This window comes from Phoca vitulina, unplaced genomic scaffold (genome assembly GCF_004348235.1).
Source record: "Phoca vitulina isolate PV1807 unplaced genomic scaffold, GSC_HSeal_1.0 scaffold29, whole genome shotgun sequence".
NCBI classification, from domain to species: Eukaryota; Metazoa; Chordata; class Mammalia; order Carnivora; family Phocidae; genus Phoca; species Phoca vitulina.
The window spans coordinates 12,279,203-12,304,076 of NW_022589732.1; the positions used below are offsets into that span (position 1 = coordinate 12,279,203).

Consider the following 24,874-nt stretch of genomic DNA (forward strand, 5'->3'; position numbering starts at 1 on the left):
AGCTTTGTCGTATAGTTTGACATCTGATACCTCCAGCTTTGTTCTTCTTTCTCAAGATTCCTTTAGCAGTTTGGGGTCTTTTGTGGTTCCGTATAAATTTTAGGATTCTTTGTTCCAGTTCTGTGAAAAATACTATTGATACTTCGATAAGGATTACATTTGAATCTGTAGACTGCTTTGGGTAGTATGGACATTTCAACAACACTAAGTCTTCTAATACTTGAGCATTGTATATATTCCCATTTATTTGTGTTGTCTTTAATTTCTTTAAAGGGGTGCCTTTCACCTCTTTGGTTAAATTTATTCCCAGGTATTTTATTGTTTTTGATGCAATTGTAGAGGGGATTGTTTTCCTAATTTCTCTTTCTACTAGTAAATAGAAATGCAACAGATTTCTGTATATTGATCTTGTATCCCACCACTTTCCTAAATTCATTTATTCTAATAGTTTTTTTTGGCAGAGTCTTTAGGGTTTTCTATATGTAGTATTATGTTATCTGTAAATAGTGATAGTTTTACTTCTTCCTTGCCAATTTGGATGCCTTTTATTTCTTTTTCTTCTTTGATGCTATGGTGAGGAGTTCCAGTACTATGTTGAATAAATGTGAAGAGATTGGACATCCTTGTATTGTACCTAATCTTAGAGCAATAGCTTGCAGCTTTTTACCATTGGGCATGATGTTCACTGTGGGCTTGTCATGTATGGCCTTTATTATGTTGAGGTACGTTCCTTCTACACCCACTGTGTTGTGAGTTTTTATCACGAATGGATGTTGAATCTTGTCTGGTGCTTTTTCTGAATCCATTGAAATGATCGTATGACTTTTATCCTTCATCTTGTTAATGTGCTGTATCACATTGATTGATTTGTGGGTATTGATCCATCCTTATATTCCTGGAATAAATTCCACTTGATCATGGTGAATGATCCTTTAAAGTATTTTTGAATTTGCTTTGCTACTATTTTGTTGAGGATTTTTGCCTGTGTTCCTCAGGGATATTAGTCTGTAATTTTCTTTCTTTTTTTTTTTTGTGGTGTCTTTGTCTAGTTTGGTATCGGGGTAATGCTGGCCTTCTAGAATGAATTTCAAAGTGTTCTTTTTGTTTCCATTTTTTGAAATAGTTTGAGAAGGATAGGTACGAGCTCTTCTTTAAATGTTTGATAAATTCACCTGTGAAGCCATCTGATCCTGGACATTTGTTTGTTTGGAGTTTTTTGATTACCGATTCAACTTCATTACTAGAAATCAGTCTATTCAGATTTTTTTATTCCTGATTCTGTCATGGAAGATTGTATGTTTCTAGGAATTTATCTGTTTCTTCTAGGTTGTCTAATTTGTTGGCATATCATTTTTCGTAGTAGTCGTCTCTTATACTCCTTTGGTGTTCCTTTGGTGTCAGTTAACTTCTCTTTCATTTCTGACATTATTTATTTGAGTCCTCTCTCTTGTTTTCTCCATGAGTCTGGCTAAAGGTTTATCAACTCTTTTTTTTTTTTTTAAGATTTTATTTATTTGAGAGAGAGAGCAAGCACGAGAGAGCACAAGTAGGGGGAAGGGCAGAGGGAGAAGCAGGCTTCCCGCGGAGCAGGGAGCCCGATGCGGGGCTCAATCCCAGGACCGTGGGATCATGACCTGAGCCACCCAGGCGCCCCCTGGCTAAAGGTTTATCAATTTTGTTTATCTTTTCAAAGAACCAGCTCTTAGTTTCATTAGTCTTTCTATTGTCTTTTTTTTTTTCCATCTCTCTTCCATTTGTCTCTACTCTGAATTTAATATTTTTTTCCTTCTACTAACTTTGGACGTTGGTCTCCTTTTTCTAGTTTCTTTACATGTAAGGCTAGATTATTTAGGTGAGATTTTTCTTGTGTCTTGAGGCTGGCCTGTATTGCTATAAATTTCCCTCTTAGAACTGCTTTTGCTGTGTCCCATAGATTTGAGGACACTGTGGTTCCACTTTCATTTGTGTCAAGGTATTTCTGAATTCCTCTTTGATTTCTTTATTGACCCATTGCTTGTTTAGTAGCATGTTGTTTAGCCTCCATGTGTTTGTATTCTTTCCTTTTTTTTTTTTTTTTTGTAATTGATTCTACTTTGATAGCATTGTGGTCAGAAAAGATGCTTGATATGATGTTAGTCTTATCAAATGTATTGAGACTTGTTTTGTGGCCTAACATGATATATCTTGGAGAATGTTCCACACTCACTTGAATATGTATTCTGCTGTTCGGGCATGGAATGTTCTGCATGCATCTATTCAGTCCCTCTGGTCTAATGTGCCATTTGAGGCTACTGTTTCCTTATTTATTTTCTGTCTGGATTATCTGGCCATTGACGTAAGCAGGGTGTTAAATCCCCTGCTATTGTGTTACTCTCACTTTCTCCCTTTTTAACACATTGTACAGGCACTATGGTTTTTACTATCATCCCCCTTGTTTTATGGATATGATGTCATATTTTGCATTTTTAAAAAATTTCGTGTATCCCTTAATTATTGTAGCTGTAATTGGTTTTACTACTTTTGTCTTTTAACCTTCCTACTAGTTTTATGAGTGATTGAAACATATATCTTTAGTATATATTTGTTTTCATCAGTGGACTTTTTTCTTTTCGTATCTTCTTACTTTTAATTATGGCCTTTTCTGCCTAAGGAAGTTCCTTTCACATGACTTGTAAGGCTGATTTAGTGAATTTGGTGAGCTCCTTTAATTTTTGCTTGTCTGGGAAACTCTCTCTCTCCTTCAGTTCTGGATGTCAACCTTGCCAGGTAGAATAGTCTTGGTTGTAGGTTTTTTCCTTCCAGCACTTTAAATATATCCTGCCACTCCCTTCTGGCCTGCAAAGTTTCTGCTGAAAAATTTGCTGATAGCCCAGTGGGGTTTCACCTGGACATAATTATTTGCTTTTCTCTTGCTACTTTTAAGATTCTCTCTATATCTTTAAATTTTTTCATTTTAAATAATTATGTGTCTTGGTGCAGACCTCCTTGGGTTCATCTGGTATGGAATTCTCTGTGCTTCTCGGACCTGGGTGTCTGTTTCCTTCCCCAGGTTAGGCAAGTTTTCAGCTATTATTTCTTTAAACAATTTTGCCCTTTCCCTCTCTTCTTCTTCTTTTGGGACCCCTATAATGCAGATATTAGTATGCTTGATATTGTCACAGAGGGCCTTAATTTATCCTCATTAAAATTTTTTTTTTTTCTTTTTGTTGTTCAGCATGGCTGTTCTTCACTACTTGTCTTCCAGATTGCTGATCTGTTCTTCTGCATCCTCTAATCTGCTGTTGATTTCCTCTAGTGTATTTTTCATTTCGGTTGCTGTTTTTTTCGCTCTGTTTGGTTCTTTTTTGTGTTCCCTATCCGTTTGTTGAACTTCTCACTGAGTTCTTCTACTCTCCTCTCAAGCCCAGTGAGCATCTTTATGATCATGACTTTGAACACTTTATCAGGTAGATTGCTTATCTCCATTTTATTTATTTCTTTTTCTGAGGTTTTATCTTGTTCTTTCATTTGGAACATATTCCTCTGTCTCCTTATTTTGTCTGACTCCCTGGATTTGTTTCCATGCACTAGATAAGCCAGCTACATACCCTCATCCTGAAAATTGGGGCCTGATGTAGAAGAAGTCTTGTGGGGCCCAGTAGCACATTCTCGCCTGGTTTCCACAACCAGGTGCTCCAGGGGTGTCCTCTGTGTGGACTGCATGCATCCTGCCTGGGTCTTGACTGATGTGGGCAGCCTGACCCTTGGCTCGGCTGTCGGCAATGACTCGGTGCCACTACTGTGGGTGCATGGGGGGGCAGGGCTGGCCACCAGCATGGTTGGCTGAGAGGCCCTACTGTCATTGATTATGAGTTGCCTGTTTTTACTGTTATAAACAGGGCTCTGTAAACATCCTCAAAACAGATCTCTGGGCCATGATTCTGGTAATTTCCTTAGGGAAAATTCCTGTTAGTGAAATTGCTAAGTCAAAAGGTATGAAGGTTTTCAAGGCTATAGTTATATTGTGCCAAACAGCCTCCCACAAAGTTGTACCACTTATGCTAGAGGAGATTTCCACAAAAAATTGCTATGTGGAATAGTCTGACTCAAAAGCAGAAGGATTCACTGTTTTTGCCTTTTAGGGTCTCTTCCTATTTTCATGTTCTGATTCTTGCATCAGAGGAGACCGCGGGGCTTGAACAACGTGCAGAGAGGTTGTCAAAGGGAGCCCACCCTGACAGAACCTTCCTCCATCTTCTCCCCTTGGCCATCCCTGGCTTGGCATCTGGGTCCCCCACCCCCCTGTAACTTTAATGGGGTGGGGGAGACAACCAACCAGAAAACTACTCTGCATCTATGAAATGTGTTGAGAGGTATGGAAGGCAAGAACAGGGTACAGTGAGAAAAAAATAAGGATGACCAACTGTAGCAGGTGGTTAGGGAAGGCCTCCCCGAGCAGGAGACAATTAAGCTTACATATGGCAAAGTAGGGGTTAGAGTGTGGTGTGGGGGGAAGCTTCACATGTGGTGGCTGGGCTGATTTGCAGCTGGTGGGCTCCAGAAGTTTATTCTGATTGGGCTGGCCCCTGCTGTGATTGGTGTGCCTAGCTCTACATATGGCTTATTAATTTTTTTTTTTTTTTTGAGTAGTAACATGAGAGGAGTGGTGGCCTTTTATTTATTTTATATATACATATTTTTCCTGTGGTAGAATTTACAAAATGTAAATTTTACCTTTTTAATCATTTTTAGCATTTTTTCTGGCAGCAAAAGATACAAAACAGAATGTACCATTTTAGCCATTTTTAAGTGTACTTAACGTACACTCACACCGTTGTGCAGCCATCACCACCATCCATCTCCAGAACTTTTCGTCACCCCAAACCGAGGCTCTGCACTTGTTGAACAATAATTCCTCCTTTCTCCCTCCCCACCCCCAGCCTCTGGTAACCACCATTCAACTTTCTGACTCTATGAATATGATGACTCTAGGTACTTCATATAAATGGAACCATACAGCATTTGTCCTTTTGCCACTGGCTTATGTCTCTCAGTGTAGCGTCTTCAAGGTTTATCCATGTTGTAGCACATGTCAGAATTTCATTCCTTTTTAAGACTGAATAATATTCCATTCTATGTATAGACCACATTTTGTGTATCCATTCATCCATTGATGGACATTTGGGTTACTTCCACCTTTGGCTGTTGTGACTAATGCTGCAGTGAGCATTGCTGTACACATATTTGTTCAAGTACCCATTTTCAGTTCTTTTGTGTGTATGCCAGAAGTGGAATTTCTGGATCATGTGGTAATTCTGTGCTTAATTTCTTGAGGAATCACCATACTGTTTTCCACAATGGCTGCAGCATTTTACTTTTCCACGAGCAATACACAAGGGTTCCAATTTTTCTCCAACACTTTTTTATGTTTTCTTTTTTTAAATAATAGCCATCCCAATGAGTGAGAAGTAGTCTCTCATTGTGATTTTTTATCTGCATTTCTCTAATAACTAATGATGTTGAACATTGTTTCATGTGCTCCTTGGCCATTTGGATATTTTCTTTGGAGAAATGTATATTTAAATCCTTTGCTTATTTTTGAATCAGATTTTTTGTTGCACTGTTGAGTTTTAGGAGTTCTTTATATATAATAGGTATTAATCCCTTATCAGATATGTCATCTATAGATATTTTCTGTAGGTTGCCTTTTTACTCTGTTGACAGTATCCTTTGATGCACAGAGATTTTTCATTTTGATAAAATCCAGCTTATTTAACTCTTTTTGCCTGTGCTTTTGGTGTTGTTGCCAAGACATTGTTACCAAATCTAATGTCATGAAGATCTCCCTCTGTGTTTCTGTGTGGTTATATACATTTAATAGTATTGGCATCAATACTTACTTATTTATTATATCAATATAATACTTATTACCTCAATAAATCTGCCTACCAAACTGCTACAACAATCATTCATTCTCACTCATGTGTCTGTGGGTCAACTGGCTAGGTGTGACTGAACTTGATTCTGGGCCATGTGTGGTTTCAGTCCGCTCACTCTGCCTGGGGGCATGTTCATCTCAGGCTGAAAGGCAGGAGCTCACGAGGCAAGCCCTTCTGCACAAGGGTCACATGCTTCTGCTAGTATGGAGATTGGCCAGAACATCCACTGGTCAAGGCAAGTCATGTGGCCAAGCCCCGTATAAAGGATGGGACAGCACATTCTGCCTACCACGAGACCCAGCATGGATGTAGATGCGTAATTCTATGCAGAGTGAAGGGTTGGAGGAAAAATAATTTGACTACCACAGTGATGGTCAAGGGTTGGGAATGAATGAACTTGGCAGGTATGAGGTCGAGAGAGGGCTACTATGCCTGAAATATGGTGACCAAGAGGGTAAAGAGGAAAGTGCCACTGACTGGATATATGCAATCTATTTGTGAACCGCATTAAGAAGAAACGAGCGTATCAATGGAGGTGAATTTACTGAGGTGGGAGAGGTGAGAATGGGAACTTATTTGGGGAAGAAATCAGGGCACTGCTCGATATGTTAAATGCTAGAGACACACCCGGGAGGTGATATTAAGTGGGCAGATGGCTGTATGGGATAAAGTAGACTCTACTTAGAGGATGCTGAGGGTCTTCTGGGAGAAGAAGGATGTGTACAAGTCTCACCCCCACAGCTGGAATAGCTGCCTCCAAAAATGTACCAAAACCAAGGGGAGCCGAGGATCCAAGTTCTAGCAGGGATGCAGGATGACTTCAGGGAAGAAATGACACGAGAGCTGTGCCTTGAAGTCGGGGCTGGACATGTAAGATGGACCCAGGTGGTGCTCCAGGTGGAGAAAACAGCCTGGCCAAGGCACATAGGGAGACTATAGGGTGACTGGCAGTGACCCCAGTGAGGGAGAGGGTGCGGACTGCAGCAATGGCCCGGATCTGGGCCAGGATCTGTTGGCTTTGACCCTACTGGTGAGCCGGGTGCATAGGAGGAAGCTGACCTTGATCAACTCCATTCTAACTCCACGCCCTGATGGGGCTGGGGGTCTGAGGATGAGGAGCCTCAGCTACCTTTTCTGGAACTCAAAAACATAGTGAGTGGCCAGTTCTGGTATCTGGTGGGGAAACCAGCCCTTTTCTAAGAGTTGGGGGGGGGAGTGCAGCTTGGTGCACCCTCTTTGGAGAGCAGTTTGTCAACAGCTATAAAAATATGAAAATTTCCTTCTTCATGCCATGTGTCTAGATAGAGGAACAAGGATATTCACTGGGGCTTCATTTTGTTAAAGTGAAAAGTTAAAAACAACCTAAATGTCCATCAGCAGGGATTAAGTTTTGGTCCCCCGTATAGGACACTCCACAGCTGCGAAAAAGAGCAAGCTCTGTATGTTCTGAAACAGAACAGTCTTAGGATGTACTGTTACGTGACAAAATGGAGCAGGATAGCATGGACACTGCTTCGAGTTTTTTTAAGAGAGGGAGAGACCTGTCTGCTGTATCCTTGTGTATACATATAGTACTACAGGAACGTTCCTTCCAGGGTGGCCTCTGGGAAGATGTGGGCTTGGGTAGAGGGGAGACTCCCTTCCTGCTACACGCCCTATGGACCATGTCTGTGCATTACTTCCAAAATGAAGAGACTAAAATATATTGCCTACTGAGTAAATTTTTTAAAGTGTAGGTCAAGGGGACTCAGAGATACCAGGCCTCCCGTGGAGGATGCTGGGCCGCTGTGGCACCCCACCCTGGGGGGGTCTCAGTCCCACCCCTCTTTGTCCTGCCTGGCTCCCTACCCACCCCTGGGCCTCAGTCATGGGGAATCTGGGGAGGGATCCGGGGGAGGGCGCGAATAGAATGGCCACAGGTGGTCTTTTCCTTCCTTCCAGGAAAAGTCCCTCTTAGTGACCTTCTATCACAGCGGTCTCCCCTGCCAGTAGCCTGGATAGGGTGGACTTTGAAGCGCGGCCATCAATAGCTGACAGTGGCTTGTCCATTAATGGCCCTAATGGTGTCATCTGCAGGCACCTCCTTGCACGCACGAACCTCTCTGTGTGTAGTGGTGGTGAATAATCCCCAAATTGTATTTGATTTCTGCCGTGTATTTCTGTATTTCTATTCAAAGTTGAGTGCATCTGATTTTATGGGAATTCATAACAGTTCAAACTAAATTGTGGCACCCTACTGTGAAAATCTCTCGCTCCTGAGAAACTGAAAAGCTGCTTAGCTGTCCCCTCCTGCCCTTTCCCTCCCCCTCTGCTCTGTTCCTTCCTGTCCCCTTGCTCGCTGGAGGGAAGGCGCTGCCTCTCGCCCTACTGAGTGCACTCTCTGCTCCTGAGTCCCCTGGCTGGGTTGCAGGGGGAGGTGGGAGATAGTACTATGAGGACCTGTCCTAGGAGTTAAGCCCAGAATGGGCCGATTTCCCAGAAGAGGGGAGTGTGCTTTGCTCCGGCCGCAACAAGAACATGCTTTCCCGTCTGTGTCCAAGGAACCAGGCTGTGATGGGCTTTATCTTGGGTTTGGTCCAGAGCCATTTGGTGACACCCCCTACAGATCTGGAGGAGCTTTGTGAGGAACCTGGCTTCTTCCAGCCTGGGGGAAGCAGTGGGGACAGGGAGGAGGGGTCCTCCAAGGTTGGGCCAGGGGCATCTTGTGGGCACATTTCCTGCAGGGGTTCCCTGAACCCAGTTGGTGTGTATGTGTGAGGGAGCATGTGAGTACCTTTGGGCACTTGTTTGTCTTTTAAATTGTTAGTCCCGCTCCCCGACCCCCCGGGGAAGGGAGAGCCCACAGCACAGGGCTAAGCAGCAGCCCAGGGCCTCATCTCCAAGGTCAGGTTTAGCCCATTCTTGTGCTTGTGAATCCCCATGGTTGGAGCACAGGGAAGTGCTCCTGAGGATGGGTGTAATCAGAACGCCCCTCACCCCACCCCAGCGGGAGAGGGTAACAGGGCTGGGCTGGGAGGTAGGGGTCTCTGAGCTGGGACACCCTGCCCAGGAGGGAGGGAGCTCCTTGTCTGTGGAAGGGTCTAAGTAGCAACAGAGGGGTACCATTAGCCAGCCACAAGGGTCTCCTCCGGGCTTCACACCTGGGACTGTGGGCTTCAGAGTGGCTCAGCGGATTATAGGAAAGAACTTTCTAATCAGAGTTGTCTGTCTGTTCACAGGCTGCTGCCCATGTTTTGGTACGGTGGACATAAGCTAGGTCTCTGGTTGTAAAAACATTGGGTGTTATTATAGAAAATGTGGAAAATGCAGTAAGTGTGTAGAAGAATACATAATCAGGCAGAGCCTCAGCACTCAGATAACACTGTTTCACCTAATAGTCCTGTGTGTGCACACCGTGCCCTACGCACATTCACACACGTACCTATCCATGTGGGAGCCTCTCTTTGCTTCCTGTGGACGTCTATAGTTGCACTGGTTCCCACTGGGTGTGTGGGCTGCCCCATGGGGCTGCACGGAACATCTCTGGGGCTTAGCTCTCATGCACTGCCATGACGGTTTCCTCAGCCAGAGTTCTGGAAGCAGAATTGCTGGGCCATGCACAAGGGTGGCTCTTTATACAGTTTTTAGATGTTGATCAATTCGTAGCCAAGTTGCCTCAGCTTGAGGGTGTGGGGCCTTGGTGATCTTGTCCCTCGGGTGGCTCCAAGTAGCCCCAATACGCTGATACCAGGCCTGAGGGCTAGTTGGGGGTGTCCTAGTGCCTGTCCCACATTGCTGCTTGGTTGTCAACAGCCATTCCAAACTCACCATGCCCTAAACTGAACTTCCATCCCTGCCTCTCAGCCTGTTCCACCTGCAGCCTTCTCCCAATTGGTTAACGGCAACTCCGTCCTTCCAGGGGCCTGGGCCAGACCCTCAGGCTCAGGTCTTTCTAGCACAGCCACATCTTCTCCAGCAGGAGACCCGCTCAGCTTTACCTTGACATATGCCCAGAATCTGCCAGATCCCACACTCTCTACTCCAGTACCTGGCCAGAGACCTCAAATGTTTCTGGCCTCCATCACTACAGTAACCTCCGCACTGGTCTGCCTGCTTCTGCCCCTACAGTCAGTCCCCAGCACAGCAGCCAAGTGCTCCAGTAAAACTTGACTCCTTCATGTCACTCTTGGCTGGCTGAAGACCATGATTCCCAGTGGACTCACATCAGTGATGGGCCCACTGTGTCTGTGGCCTCGTCTCCTGCAGCTCTCCCCACCATGTACCCAGTTACAGCCACGCTGGCCTCCTCACTACTCTTTAAGCGTGCTAGCACACCCTTGCCTCAGGGCCTTTGCACGGGCTGTGGCCTTTGCCTGGAAGACATTTCTCCCCGATAACCACATGGCTCACTCTCCTGCTTCTTCACTGTCTGTTCGTATAGCACTTTCAGTGATAGGCAGACTACCCTCATCCTGCTCCTTTCCTTTTTCCAAACGCACTGTAGAACTTGTCCACCTACGCCGTCCGTGTTGGTCTCTTCTGGGAGTGGCAGCTCTTCCATGGCGAGGTCTTCGGCTTGTTCTCTTCTGTGTGCTGGTGTCTAGCACAGTGCCTGACACGTAATGTCCAGGCAGACACGTGCCGTGTGGCCACACCTGGCTTGGAGGCCTCTCTCTGCAGCTCACCAGCTCTCGGGGGTGTAAGTGGAGGCTTTGTTTTGACTGGGGAGGTGATTCCCATGTGGGGTGACTCCCTGGGTGCTGTAACTGTGCCACCTGTCAGAGCCTCTCCTGTGGCCCTCAGCCCAGGCCTGCCTGAGTAGCAGGTGTTTATGGATTGAGCACAGGAGAAGGTGGAAGCCAATGTGGGTAGCGTTGCTGCCCTGCGTATGGTAATTTTTGTAGTCTGTTCCCTCCGGGGACAGAGGTATTAACCTCTTGGGGATGGTGCTGGAGGGAGCCATGGGTGACTTGGTCACCTCTGATGGTGTACGTATACATTGTCTTGCTGGTACTGGCTCAGGGCCAAGGCTTGTGAGATGCCAATAGCCCGGAAAGGCAGATTAAGCAGGAGCCCACTCCCCAGCCCTAGCTGTCCCCCTTCTTCCTGGCACGTGCACTTGGCCTTGCCACCGGCTTCTGCGGACTGTGGCCGGGAAGTATGTTGCAATTCTCTCCCAGGTCCGGCTCACTGGTTGATGCAGAGTTCTGCCCAGGGCCTTCCCTCCAGGCCCTTAACCTGGGCCCGCCCTGGGGCACGTGTCTGAGCTCAGTAAAGGTTGGGGCTGAGGCTGGGAGACCAACTTTTGGTAGCCATCAGAATGGGGTTCAAATCCAGACTTAGGCACTTACTAGCTGTGTGACCTTGGGCACGTTATTCAAACCCTCTGAGCCCCGGCACGTAGAGCACAGTGCACACTGCAGTGGCCGGCACTAATGTGTGCTCTGTGAATGTTAGCCCTGCAAATCCCTGAAACGTGTACAGCCCCCATCTCACCTCCTCTACAAGGTTCAGCACTTCTCTTTTGATGGCCTCGAGCAGCAACAGTCTCGATCGCTTGTTTGACACCTAGTGCATGTTTCCAGCCATTCTCATGGCCCTTTATCCTCCCCCAGTGCCAGACACAGGGCTTAGCATGAAGGAGGATGTTCAGAACGGACAGCCTGAGAGCTGTGGGGCCTGGTTCCATGTCTTCTTGGCGGTGGGTACGTTTGAGAGATTTCTGGAAGTCTTCCTGCAGGAATGGGATCTAAGCCAGGCACCTGAAAGATTTGGGGGGCAGCCGGCCGAGACCCTGCTCGTATCTCTGGGGCATGTATCTGGCACTTATCCCAGGCCTAGAGAGGAAGCCCAGCACAAAAGGCTGTGTGTTTCTTTCCTGGTCCAGTGGGGACAGGTGAGGGTTGGTAGGAGCTCAGGCCCCATCCTGAGGGCGGTATAGCCTCCCGTGATGGAGGAGGCCACGCAGCTGTGCTGGGTGGGAGGTGGGAGGGCTGTTGCATACGACAGGGCAAGGTCAGGCTCTGTGGGGGGACACGTGACACTTGCGCAGCCCCAATGTCAAGGGCATGCCTGCAGACAGAGCAGCATCCGTTATGGTACCTGGGCTGGAGGTTAGGGCCCAGGGGTCTCTTCCCGCTGCCATTAGCCTCTGTCTCTGGGCCTCACTTTCCCTCCCATAGCCACGGGGGCCAGAGGAAGAGCGAGAACTGGGAGCTCAGGGACAACCCAGTAGCGGGACGGACCCTCCTTTGCCTGGCTACTCTGCTTCACCCTTTGGAGCCTGTGTACCCCCTCGCTCTACTGTCTAGGCTACCTTGCCCCAAGCTGAGGATGGGGAGTCAGCATGGAGCCAACATTGCCCCTGCTTCGAACTGCTTCGGCGGTGGCCGCACCAACCCTGCAGAGGGAGGGCTATGTTTGGCTGCCGATGACCCACGGAAGAGAAGGGGAAGCAGACGGTTGAGGAGACGGGTTGGGGACAGTGTGCCTGGCAGTGTCAGAGCCTGAGCCAGAGTTGTGGAAATGAGATGCATTTTGCACGTGTGTGTGTGTTGCGCACATGTGCACCCCTCTTTGCAGACATGCATCCTGTATCTATTGTGTTGTGTATCGGACTCCTGAGGGAAGGGCCTTGCCTTCCCTTTTCTACGTTAGGAAATGGGGTGGGCGGTGTGTCGGGGATGGGGGATAGCAGCAGGGCGTGAGGGAGCCAGTTCCCGCCCTAGAAGGACCTCTGGGAGCCTTCATTTCCTCCTCTGTAAAATGGGGACAATAATATCTACACTATAGAGACATTTGGGAGGATTGAATAAAAGAATACGTCTGAAAATCCCTGGTCTGTGGGAGTTGTCCCCAGTAAGTGTTCATTTTCTTCCTTCCTTCCTTCCATGGCAAACTTCCCGCACCCCCCGCCCCAGCACAGGATGGCTGCACTCCCCAGCTATTTGTGGATGATGTTCTTGGCAGATGTTGTTTAATTCTTATAACATCTGGTTTGGAAAGGCAGAGGGCTGGAGTTGTTTTTTTTTTTTTTTAAAGACACTCACTCACCAGGAGATGTCAGATTGTCACTTAATTGCTCTGTGCCTCGGTTTCTCCACTTGTAAATCAGGGATAATGCTAGCAATGCTGGCTAGCTTCTTTGCAGGATATGGTAGACTAACGCAGGATAACAGATGGAAAGTGGTTTGAACATTTAGCAAAAGGCATGGTGCTCATCCTCACTAGTAATTAGGGAAATGCAAATGAAAGCAACAATGCCATACCATTTTTCATGCATCCGATTGGCAGCCATTTAAAAGAGGGATCACTTCCAGGTGGGCACAAAGGCCCTTTCCTACGCTGCCGGAGGGGGTGGGAATTGCCACCACCTTTCCAGAAGGTAATATGGCGATGTCTAATAAAGGTTTACGTACATGCTCAGTGTGGTAGCTGATCAACCCAGTAATGCCGCAGCTGGAGAGCCGTGTTCAAGAGCAACCAGAGGCCCCCCACAATTCCATGCAGAGGGAGGGCCATTATGGCCTTGCCTGTGGTGGTGGGACCCTGGAAATGCCCAAATGCCCACCCGTAGGGGATGCTTGTGTCTCTTATGCCCCATCCACCCTCTGAACTATATGATTTAGCTCCTAAAGAGGGGGGTCGATGGAGCAGCGTTGACCTGGAGGGTCATCCGTGAAATATCATGATGTGAGAAGAGCAAATTTCTTTTGTGTAGAGGCAGACTCCATTATTCTAAAGATAAACACAGCCACACTGCTCCATACGTGTGTGTAATGCGAACGTGTTTGCTTGGGTGCGGAAAACGGCCTGGTAGGATGCATGCCCACTCTGGCCTTCAGACACGTCCTGTTAGGCTCATGAAAGGGAATTATTTGCCAACATTTAAAAATTGAACTCATATAAAAAGCCACGTCGCCAGCTTTTCATTGAGAAAAATCAGAAGCTTTGGCCACACGGGGCCCACGTTCCCTCTTGGCTGGAACACGTCAGTGGCTGCCACTTTTGGACAGAGCCCGTGGCTTCTGAGTGGCCATCATCCCCACCCACCTGGCATCTCCCTCTTTTATGTTACCAGCCTGGCTCAGGTAGCGTATCGGTTGGTACCCCTGTGATGGGCTATTAACATCCTAAAGCTCAAGGGGGTGGAAATACAGGAATATATGGGGGGGCATCTTTTATTATTTAAGTACATCTAAGAATCTTTTATTCTTCAAATTGCTGTTTCATGCCTAGTAATCAGGACATTTTAAGTACAGTTAGAAGGGAAACAAAAGGGCATCACAGGCCATCGCTGGTTGTGTATTAGGAACCCCGGCCCGGTTATGTCATGGGCCACTTGGGGCCTGGGCTGACAAAGGCCGCTCCAGGTCTGGAATGACGGGATCTGAGCTTGTGGCTTGCCCCTGGGTCATGCATGTGGAAGTCTCTCCAAAAACCCCTTCCCTTAGTTCCCTTCACCTCCCTGTGTCTTTCCCACTCGTTCATCTGCGAGGGAGGTGGCAGATCAACTTGGGTCCAGATTCTGACCCCAACACCCATGAGCCAGGAGTCTCTGAGCAAATTGTTGAACTAGAGGATGATGTGCAGGCCCTTGGCTAGGGCCTGAGGGGATGCAGAGGTGTGTGGGCTGTGTCCCTGCACGAGCAGGGCTGGCATTTTAGAGAGAGGTGGGGGTTCCCAGCTGAGAAGTGTGGGCCCCTCCTGGTGTCACTGCTGGTCTCCGGGAGGCCCATCCCTGAGCTGTTACGAGGGTAAGAAGGGGCCAGAGGACCAGGGCCCTGCTGTAATGGGGCCACTGCTGTGGTGGGAGGAGCAACCACCCTCCCCAACACCCTTAGAGGTGGGATCTCGCCTTGCTGAGCCTCTGGAGGCTAGGCCCCAGATCTCTCTGGAGCTTCGCTCTGAGCCCCTAGAAATTTGGCTTCAGCTTTCTACAGGCTTGCTGTGGAGCCCGGCACAGTTACTTCTCCTCTCTGTGCCTCTTTGGACACTGTGGTCTGCTGCCTTCTTTCATATCCAAGTTTTTAAGAGAATACGGTGGATATAAAAAGTGGGAAAAGACATGCCCATTGGGCACTTAGGTTGGGGGATCTGGGCTGTTGGGCCTGCCAGGCCCTCTCTTAGGCCCCTGACTTCCTGCTCAGCGCCCATCTCCTATCCCTGTCCCCACACTAACCAAGCCCCGTCACTCTTGGGGCTGCCAAGGCAACAACTCCCTCCTCCCACCGAGCCCAGAATGCCTCAGTCATGTGTCCTGTGTCGGATGCTGAGCTTTGCTCTCAGGGCGTGCAGCCAGCCCCGCGAGGGCAGACGGCCCCACGGCCCCTGCCGCCAGCCCAGGCTGCTGTGTTATACCCAGTCCTGGATGAGGATGAAACCCAGTGATGCAGACCCTCCCTTCTTTCCCACGTGCGCTCCCCCCACCCCCCCACCCCCCAATGTGAGGTGATTCCCTTTCCTCTTCCCAGGCCAGTTCTCCCTGGAGCTGCAGGGGTGGGGAGGTGGGGGAGGGGCTCCCAAGAGCAGACTTGTCACCCTCTCCTTCCTTGTGTCCCCAGGAGCCATGAGGTGCCACGCTGCCACCAGCTGCTTCGTGGCCTGGCTGTTTGTGCTGATCTCTGGATGCTGGGGTAAGTCCGACCCTCTACCCTTCCCGCCACACGGGGTTCGTGCTCTGGGACGGGGTTTGGGAGAGGGCTGCTCCGGGCCTGCAGACCTTGCCTTGCTGTGCGTGTGACTGGGCACGCGCTTCCCTCTCTGGGCCTCAGTTGCTGCAGCACTCCCAGGGCTGAAAATACCAGGCTCCCCGTGAGGGCAGGGGAGGAGCCTTGGAAAGGCGAGCTCTGGGGGCAGGAGGCGTCCGTGCTGTGAACTGTGCTTGTGGGATGCAGGGCCCGGCCTCGGTTCTCTTCAGTGTCACGGTTGCCGTGGGAGAACCTGCTGTGTGAGGATGTGTGTCTGTGGTGCCCGACTCCGGGGGGAGCCCAGAGCCTAGCGGGGAGAGGAAGACATGGCTAGGACTTACGACATCGAATGCAGGTGAGCAGAGTGGTAATGAAGGGTGGACAGGGCTCCAGAGAAGTCCATCAGGAGAAAAGACTCACTGGGACAGGAGGGACCCAGCCAGAGGGAAAACTTTCATCTGGGCTTTGAAGCCTGGGAAGTCGTTTTAGAGTAGGGGTGCAACGGGAAGGGAATCCCAGAGGAGGGACCAGCTGGAGCAAAGGTGTGGCGGTGAGGAGCCCTTTCCCCTTGCAGGACCAGCCCTCCTTCCCCTGCCTCCTGCAGCAGCCAGATGCGCATCAGCTCCGGTGCCCATGGCGGAGGCCGGGAAGGACCCGGGCATGTGCCGGTCCCTTGGCTCCCGGACAGCTGGTGGCCAGGAACAAAGCAGCTCTGGGCTGTGCTGAAGGAAGGCCAGGACCGCAGGCACGGCTGTCTCCTGGGGCCAGGGTGTCCCCAGGGAAGAGCTGTGGGCACGGTGTGCCTGGTAACACGGGCAAACACATTCCTGAGTCAGGCCAGCCCCTTCGACACCCCCAGGGAGCCAGGGAGTCTCCGGAGGAAGCCAGCCTTGCGCTGGCTGCCCGACAGTCTCTTGAAGTTCCCCTCTCCTGGCCCCTGAGTTTGGAAGGATCTCTGCTGGCGTGCCTCTGTGATGGGGAGCTCACTCGCATCCAGGCAACCCGGGATTACAACGTAGTCTCAGACTCTCAGGGCAGAGCCAGGGGGTGGGGAGCCTCTCAGATCCTCTCTCAGCTCCTGGCCGACTTTGCAGGGAAACTGAAACCCGGAGAAGCAGCTGGACCAAGGTCATGCAAAGCAGGGTGAGGCTGAGCCTCAGTCAGGGTCTCTGATCCTCCACGGGAGCGTCTGTCAGGATAGCACTCCCCCACCTGCCCTCTGAGCCCCATTCGGGGAGGCCTCCGTGGGGGCACCCGAGACAGCTCTGACCCTCTGGCTCTGCTGAATGGTAGAAGTCAGGACACTCTCCTCAGTCTCCCCAGGGGCTCTATGACCTTGGACGCGCACGCCCTCCCCCCCCGCCCCGCTGTGAAGAAGAAATACAGATGTAAAAATAAAACAGGTGCCGAGAGCTCAGCTGTATCCTCAGTAGAGGTGGCAGCTTCCTCCTGAGCTCTGGGGATGGAAGATGGCTCGTGCAGCTCAAGTGGGCACAAGGGAGCAGCACGGAGCCAGGACTCCTGGGTTCCAGCCCCACTTCTCCAGTGGCCTCCCTGGGGCAGTGTCTTAGCCTCTCTGTCCTTCAGCTCTCTTATCTCTAAAGTCAGAAGGACCATAGGACTCCCCTCCTTCAGTTGTCAGGATGATCGGATGGGTTAATGCACATATCAAGCCCTTAGAATAGCGCCTGGCATGTATTAGGTGCTAAGTACGTGTTAGCTCTTTGATTATGAGCTGTATCTTTCTCCGGGTGAAGAAAACTGGGGCACAGAAAACAGAAAGTTAAGCAAGTTGCCTGAGACCACCCAGCAACTGTGTGGCAAAACCAGCCTGCTTGGGGGTTAGTCTGTTTGTGTGTATATGAGGGGTGCTCTCTCTCTCATTGCTGGGTACGGTCCCCTCTTTCCGGTCCCCATCTGAGGTTGCCAGTGTTATTCCTTTGGCTTGGTGAGGCCATGGCTGCCTTAGGGACTGAAGGACACCATCTTTGCACCCTGCCCTTCCAACACCTGCCCCTGACCCCTAATCCTTCCCTTGTCCCCCAGACCATCCCACATCACCTCTCCCCACTTTGTTTTCATCGGACCCACAGCCCCAGTGGATCTCTCTTCCCATCCTGGGCAGTCAGAGATGGGTCAGGCTCACGGCTAACCCCCCCTAGATGTCACACCCCCTTGTCAGCCTGTCATCTCTCTGCCGAAGCTTGCTACCCTCCTCCTCTCTGGCCTCAATGTGTTCTCAATGTGGGCCGGTTGGCAAGGCAGGAGGTGAAGGCCTGAGCAGGCCTGCCCTGCCCCATCCTTGTCTGGCCTGGCCCCTGAGCATCCTGCTGGGTCCTGCAGTTGGTCCCCAGGCAGGAGGCATGGGGGTTCCTGATGGTGGGGCTACCAGCTCTCATGCCCGACAGCAGCAGGTCAGGCTTCTGACCCCCAGGACGCCCAGGGCCCACAGTGCAGCCGCTGCGACAGGATACCCCTGGCAGGGAGGCGGGCTGGGAGGGCAGTGCAGGGCTTTTCTCCTGACACTTGGAAATGGGGGCCAGAGAGAAAGAGGGATTTGCCTGAGGCCACGCAGCAGCGACTGGCGGAGCATGTAAGGCCTCTAGCTTTGTCCTCTCTGCCCAGGACTCCTCCCTTGTCAGGGGGCTCCCCACAGCATGGATCTCAGTGTGAGCCCCTGTGCTTCCAGCCCCCCATCAGCGATCAGAGACCTGGGGAGGCAGGTGTGGGCTGGATCCAGGCCCAGCTGCTTCAAGGCTCTGCCACTTCCCCGTGTTCGTCAAGCCTGAAGAGGAATCCCCCCATCCCACGACCCTGAATAAAGTCAGTGCTTCCTGGCCTGGCGTCCCCAAATTGCGCCTGGTGCCAGTCATTCTGGGATCAGGTGCCCCAGGCCAGGACACTGCCCTCCTCTGTGCCCTTCCCGAATCTTTGTCATTCAGCAGCGGCAGCCCGAATGCTGTGTTCTCTGTGAACCTCCCTGCTTCCCGCTACCCTCAGGCCGGCAGCAGTGAGAAGCTGGATGCTGGGTGCTGTCGGCCATATTCAAAGCTGGTGGACTCCTATCTACTGTGTAGGGAGCAAGCAGTGTGAGTGGCCGGGGAAGGCAGGGAGACGCCCCCAGGGCAGAGTGAGCGCTAGATGTAGACTCATGGGGGAGGGGTGTGTGTGGGGTGTGTGGGGCACGGACAGAGGAGCGGGTCCTGGGCACGGGAAGCTGGGACTCTCCATCACTCAGGTCTCCTGTGCCCCCTCTCCTTGTATATCCACTCCCAGTCCAGCTTGGCTAGAGGTCTCGAAGCTCCTGAGGCAGCTGTTTTGCCTCAGGAGGACAGAGCCTTGGTGCCTTGAAAGTGGTTTTTAAGAGAACGAGTAAGTAACCTGTCCATGTGCCCCTTTCCCCACCCCCTCCTGCCAGCCCCCTCCCAGTCCCTGGGTGCTGCCCTGGCAGCCCAGGGCCACAGGGCCTCTGGGGGCAGCAGGACTGTTCTGAGAACACAGGCCCTGCTCGGTCTGTGGCAGGGGACACGTGCCTCCGAGGCCCTGCCAGCTACCCGTGTGGAGCTCTCCGCAGCTGATTATCGGCAGGTCCTGTAAAAGAAACTTTTAAAATGAATAATGCTGCGGCAGGCGATTTTTTTTCCTCTCTGGTTTCCCTCTCCCGCTGCCCAAGCCCACTGCTGTATTCTCTGGGCACCCCTGAGCCTTCTCCCTGGGTTCACCCTGCTTCCCATACCGGAGCCCAAGGCTCCTCTTGATGATCCAAAGCATCCCCCTCTGGCTGAGCGGGTGGTACTGTTATAACTACCAATATTAATGGTAGCTACCATTTATCCAGTGCTGGCTGTATGCTGGGGCATGGCGCTAAGCGCTTTACATATGTAATCTCTCCTGATCCTCAGGACAACCATGAAGAAAGTCTTATTGTTGCTCTTTTACACCTGAGTAACCTGAGGCATGGGTAGATCATGCAGCTAGAAAGCACAGCGAAGTTCCAAACAAAGGCAAGGTCCTTGACCAGTGGCCTCTTTCTGAGGCTGTTATATGTGCAAGGCGCTCTGGATTCCTGGTCTGAGAGGGTGGAAGAATGTGTATGAGCACATGTTTGTAGTAATGGTGATCAAGGTGGACTTCCTGGAAGAAAGGGTGTCTAAAATGAAACTTGAAGGATGAATAGGACTTGGACAGGTGAAGGCAGGAGGGTCAGCAGTCCTAGCCAGGAAGGGAGAGAATGTTTGAGGAATCAGAAATGGCATCATTCTGAGCACATTTAGGGGGAGGAGGGAAAGATGCCGCTCTGCCCACCCCTCCACTAGGAGCCATCTCAGGCAGGAGGGGGAAGTGCCTTCCCTCGGCTCCAGCTTCTCACTTCCTGGGAGCTGGCCTCTGTTCTCCAGCCGGGCACAGGCCCTGAGAGAACCCCAGGTCAGCAGAAATGGGGGGCATCCCCAGAGGACCCAGCAGGAGCTGCTTACGGCAGCACAACGTCAGCCCCGTGTGAGACAGACCCGATACCCACTGGTTGGCAGGGGCAGAAGGGGAAGTGCCCTCCTCACTTGCCTACTTCTGGGGTGTCTTCCCACACCAACAACCAGTTCTTCAATTCTCTGGACACCAACTGGGTGTCCCACAATTTACTTAACATTCAATTCTGACTCTATCTGGCATACCTGTCAGAGTACACAGATTTAAGGGTTCAGGCCTACAAGACCACCCCCCACTTCACAGCCAGTCACAAGTCCCAGGCCCCCTGTACCCTGACCTACCAGCTATAAGTCAGGGGTTCCTGTGATCACCCGCCCCCCCCCCCAGGTTTGATCAGCTAGAGTGACTCTCAAAACTCAGGGAGGCACTTTGCTTACATTTACGGGGTTAAACAAAGGGTACAACTCAGGGACGGCCAGATGGAGCGGGGTGAGGGCAGTGTGGAGTTTCCATGTCCTCTCGGGGGGCGCCAGGAGAGGAGCCCAGCACAGGGCTGTGTTCACCTCCTGGAAGATCCTCGGATCTCTTAAATCTTCAGCCCCTCCCCTCCCTGCAGGTCCGGGGATGGGGGGAGGGCTAAAAGTGCCCACCCTCTAACCAGTTTGTCTTTCTGCCCACCAGCCCCACCCTAGGTCCCCTCGCTAGCGTACACTCAGCTGGGGCTCCTTAGAAAGGACGAAAGACACTCCTCTTGCTCTGGAAATTCTAAGGAGTTTTGGAGCTCTGTGCCAGGAGCTGGGACAAAGACCAAATATATTTTGTATCATACCACACTACTGAAGACCATTACGAGGGGGCTCAGGGGACAGGTAAAGCCAGCCTCAGGAGGACCTCATGTGGGGGACTTGTGGTATGAGGGGCCCCTACTGGTACCACCCCAACTCCTTCCAGACCCGGCCCGCATCACCCCAAGGCCATCCCAGAGTGGTACGGGGCCAACCACCCAGGGGCCCCATAAGGCCTGGGCCCTTACTCGCTGTGTGACCCTGGGCCAGTGACTACTGATCCCTTACAAGCCTCGTTCTCCTCAACAGTAAGATGGGGAAATGATAGTCCTTGCTGTACCGCGAAGATGGAGGGAGGGCACAGAGGTGGCCGGCGCAGAGAAGTGTCCATAGATGGCAGTTGTTGTTACTCTCCTGTGGGATGGGCTGGCCGGGCCTTCCCACGACAGATGACCTGCTGAGAGCTCCCCAGGCCATGTCCGGCTCTGGCGTACAAGCTGTGTCCTTCTCACGTGCCATCTGCAGCCAGGTGGCCCCGGGGGAATACGACGTGTGTGACTTGAAATTTTCTAGGGGCCGAATTAGAAAAGAAACTCATTTTAATAATAAGTTTCACCCAATATATCTGCAATATTTTCATTTCAACGCGTCATCAATATAAAAGGTTAATGGGATATTTTACACCCATTTTTTTCATAGCAAGTCTTTGCAGTCCTGCATGTATTTTATGCTTCAGCACGTCTCCGTGTGGCCCAGGATGCCAGGGCCGCATGGGGCTGGTGGCCTCGCTGACCATACGACCTCCCTACTGGCATTATTCCCCATTTACCTCGGGGCAGGACGGGGACTCGCTGGGGTCCTGGGAAGGTGGCCCTAGATGCAGGCTCCGTGCCCTCTGCAGCCCCCATGCTGTGTCTCCTTCCAGAAGCTGGCATGAGGGTACTTGACTGACACTCTTGTCCTCTGACTTCCAGGCCAGGTGAACCGACTGCCCTTCTTCACCAACCACTTCTTTGACACATACCTGCTGATCAGCGAGGACACACCTGTGGGTGAGTTGGTACGGGGCTGCTGGGCATGCCAGGAGGCGTGGGGTGGGTTCCGCTCCCCCAAGTGAAGGGGATCTTAGAGATGGAGGCCGTCTTCCGCCCATCATTTGGAGGCTCTTCCATGATGTTCGTACGACCTCTTCTTGGTTGTCCCCGGGGATGAGGCACTCAGTACAACCCAGGGCTGTTCCTTCCAACATAGGGGAGTTCTGAGTGTCCAAGGATTTATCACATTGAGCCCAACTTGCTTGACTTCCACTTTGGCACTAGTTTTGTTCTACAAAATGGCTCATTCCTCTTCTTTGTGAAATTTAAAGATGGCAGCTGTCATAGGTTTTGTTTTATAGCCTTTTGTACTTCGCTGTGATCACTGAGTTTTCTGCATTGAGTGTGCCTGTTTTTGTCATGAGGGAAAAGAAAAGGACTATTTAGGAGGTGATCACGAGCACCCCTTTCCACCCCAGCTTGAGTCACCTCATGACACAGCTCTGTCCCCATGATCCTCTTCCCGAGTGCCTGGCTTCTACAACTGCAGCGGGAGATGTGCACACATAGCCCTGTGGCCTTCGCTCGGCTCTGGGGACCAGGAGCTTCTCAGAAATGGGGGTTGAATGGAACAAACCCATCTTGCCGCTGTGCTGATGGGAAGGCTCTCGTTCCTGGGAGCATGCTTGCAAACAACGGTGCCTGGAAAGGTCCCTCCCGCCTCCCTCCACACTCCCTCCTCGGTCCTCATTCTTGTGGGTGTCATTTTAGGGAAAGTGCCTGTCACCTGTGGCTTCTTCAACTCAGGTCTGCCTACTCTGTGGGTCTAGGGATGGGGCTGTGCCCCAGAAGCAGCGTACTGGGGTTGGTGTGGTGCACCTTTCTGGAGCATCGCTTGTCCTTGAAAATGAAGTGGGATGGCATGGAGAGGGGAGGGGTGTGAAGATATTGAACTCATAGTTCATTTTAAACATTCTTTTATATAAAACCAAATGTAGATGTGTGATAGAAGAAGAGCAAATTCTTCAAAGAAAATCTCTGCTTAAAGACGGGAGCCTTAGTGGGTCCCAGACTCTCCCCGGCTGTTTGGGGCGCATGACAGCAGCCCCTGAAGAGGTCTTTCCTTCCAGTCTTTCTGGTGGAAGCTTTTTTCCAGGTGGGTGTGGGGCATAGCAGGTGTGTTTCTGACTATTGTGGGGATTTTTCCACAGTCCAGTGGCACTTCATTTCTAGGGCCCATGGGGGGGTCTCTATGGAATGTGGCAGCTCTTTTGGTGACTAGCACCCCCCATGGATCAGCATTGAAAGGCTGGATTTGTGGATGTAGTTATTTAAATGGTCCTCCAAGAGGGAGGCTGCCTGCTTCTCTGGAATGTTCTTCCACAGGCTTACTCACCTTCTAGTGGGGGATGGAGAGAGTACCTAGAAATCTCTTGGGGATGCTGCTGAGCTGTTTCCTCCCCTTGGGGTTGTGTCAGGGCATGCTTGGGGGCTTCTGGATTCATCTGGGGTTTCTCCCCACACCCAGGCCTAGCATGGGGCTGGTGCAGAGATGGAGAGCAGGTGCCTAGTATATGTGGCTCAGTAAATGAATGAATGTTAGCAGCCTTTATCATCCTTAGAGGCTCTTTGGGTTCATTCCTCAGTTCATCAGATATAGAGGGTGTGCACCCTCCATGCTAGGCCTGGCCGCCATGCTCCCAGAGCAGAATTCGACAGAAGGATAAGTCAATGTCGCAGTAATGGGGGCCGGCCTGGATGTCTGATTAAGTCCCAGCGGAGGACTGAAGGAGGAAGGGGTGTCCCTCTGGGGACAGAGCAGAGGCAGGAGGAAGCAGGAGAGGTTTTGGGGAGGTGGTGGCCCTTGAGCAGAGTCCTGAAAGGCTCCCTTTCCATTCCTTCACACACTATTTCCTGCAGCTGATTTTTAGGAGATTCTGTTCTAACCCCATCCTCCTGGACATTGCTTTGTGGTGGAGGGAATATATTCCGGACAGGTGGGCCATTGAGGCCGAGGTGTGGCCACCACTAATGGACCAGGGCTGCTGGCTGGGAGAGGTGAAGGCTGCTCTCAGGTGAGCGGTGCTGGCTCCGTCACCCCATCTGTGACCCTGGCCAGCCCTGAGCGTGGGGTTCTCGGAGGCCTGTGGTGCAGGGAAGGTGGTGGGGTGGGACGGATATTGCTTGGCCAGTGCTGAGAATGATGAGCCATAGGCTGGACGTCCCCACCCCAGTGAGCCCTCCAGCAGGCCCTGCTCTAGTTCCCTTTGGCTCTGGCTCTTGATTGTCTTCTGCAGATGCTAGCATCGATCGGCTTCCGGGAGCAACTCCTAGGACGTGGCCCCATTAAAGCTGTGCTTGGCAGTCACAGCAGGGGCGTCTGTCTGGTGCAGTGGGGATTGATCCCTGGCTCTGGGGGACCGTAGTAATGAGACAGGGCTCAGTGAGCTGGAAGACAGCTCTGTTCCTTTCTCCGGGCAGGGGCTGGTGCTGAGCCGGGCCCTACCCTCCTGGTCCCTCCCTTCCTTTGGCATCAAGATGGGGCAGCAAGCTCTGGCCTGAAAGGCGTGAATTCAGTTTTTGTTCTTCACTGTGTGGCATTGGGCACAGCACTGCCCCTCTCTGGGCCTTACCTCCCATCTCACCGATGAGAGGGCATTGGAAAGATGGGTCCAGTGGGCTTTGGCTTGGGCAGTCCTGCTGGCTCAGTGTATCTCCAGGCCCTCAGATAACAGGCCAGACCTCCCCTGAGTGCTGTCACCTCTGTGGCCCTGAGCCATTCAGAGGTTGATGTGGACTCACATGGTTGTGGCAGAGTACAGGCCTCGGACCGGCAGAGGCCAGGGCGAGGGTAAGGGTTGAAACAGCTTGTCCAAGGGGCTGGCCCTTTGCTTGCCATGTGGAATGGGGCAGCCCAGAGACTTGACCTGGAGGCTTGGCCCTCACTGGCCCTTTGCTTTCTGAACCTCAGTGTTCCAGCCTACAAAATGGGGATGGGAGTCCTGTCTTTGGATTCCATACCTGGAGTGTTTTGTTACTGAAAG

General features: G+C 51.2%; 1 protein-coding gene across 1 annotated transcript in view; it reads left to right on the forward strand.

The window, feature by feature from the left end:
* Positions 1-15,464: 15,464 nt before the first annotated feature.
* CDH23 (cadherin related 23) overlaps positions 15,465-24,874 on the forward strand; it is a 359,724-nt gene continuing 350,314 nt past the window's right edge. Inside the window, 2 exon segments of the mRNA XM_032423932.1 lie at positions 15,465-15,532; positions 21,771-21,848. Of these exon segments, the coding sequence (XP_032279823.1) occupies positions 15,466-15,532; positions 21,771-21,848 (145 nt within the window). The 5' untranslated portion in view covers position 15,465.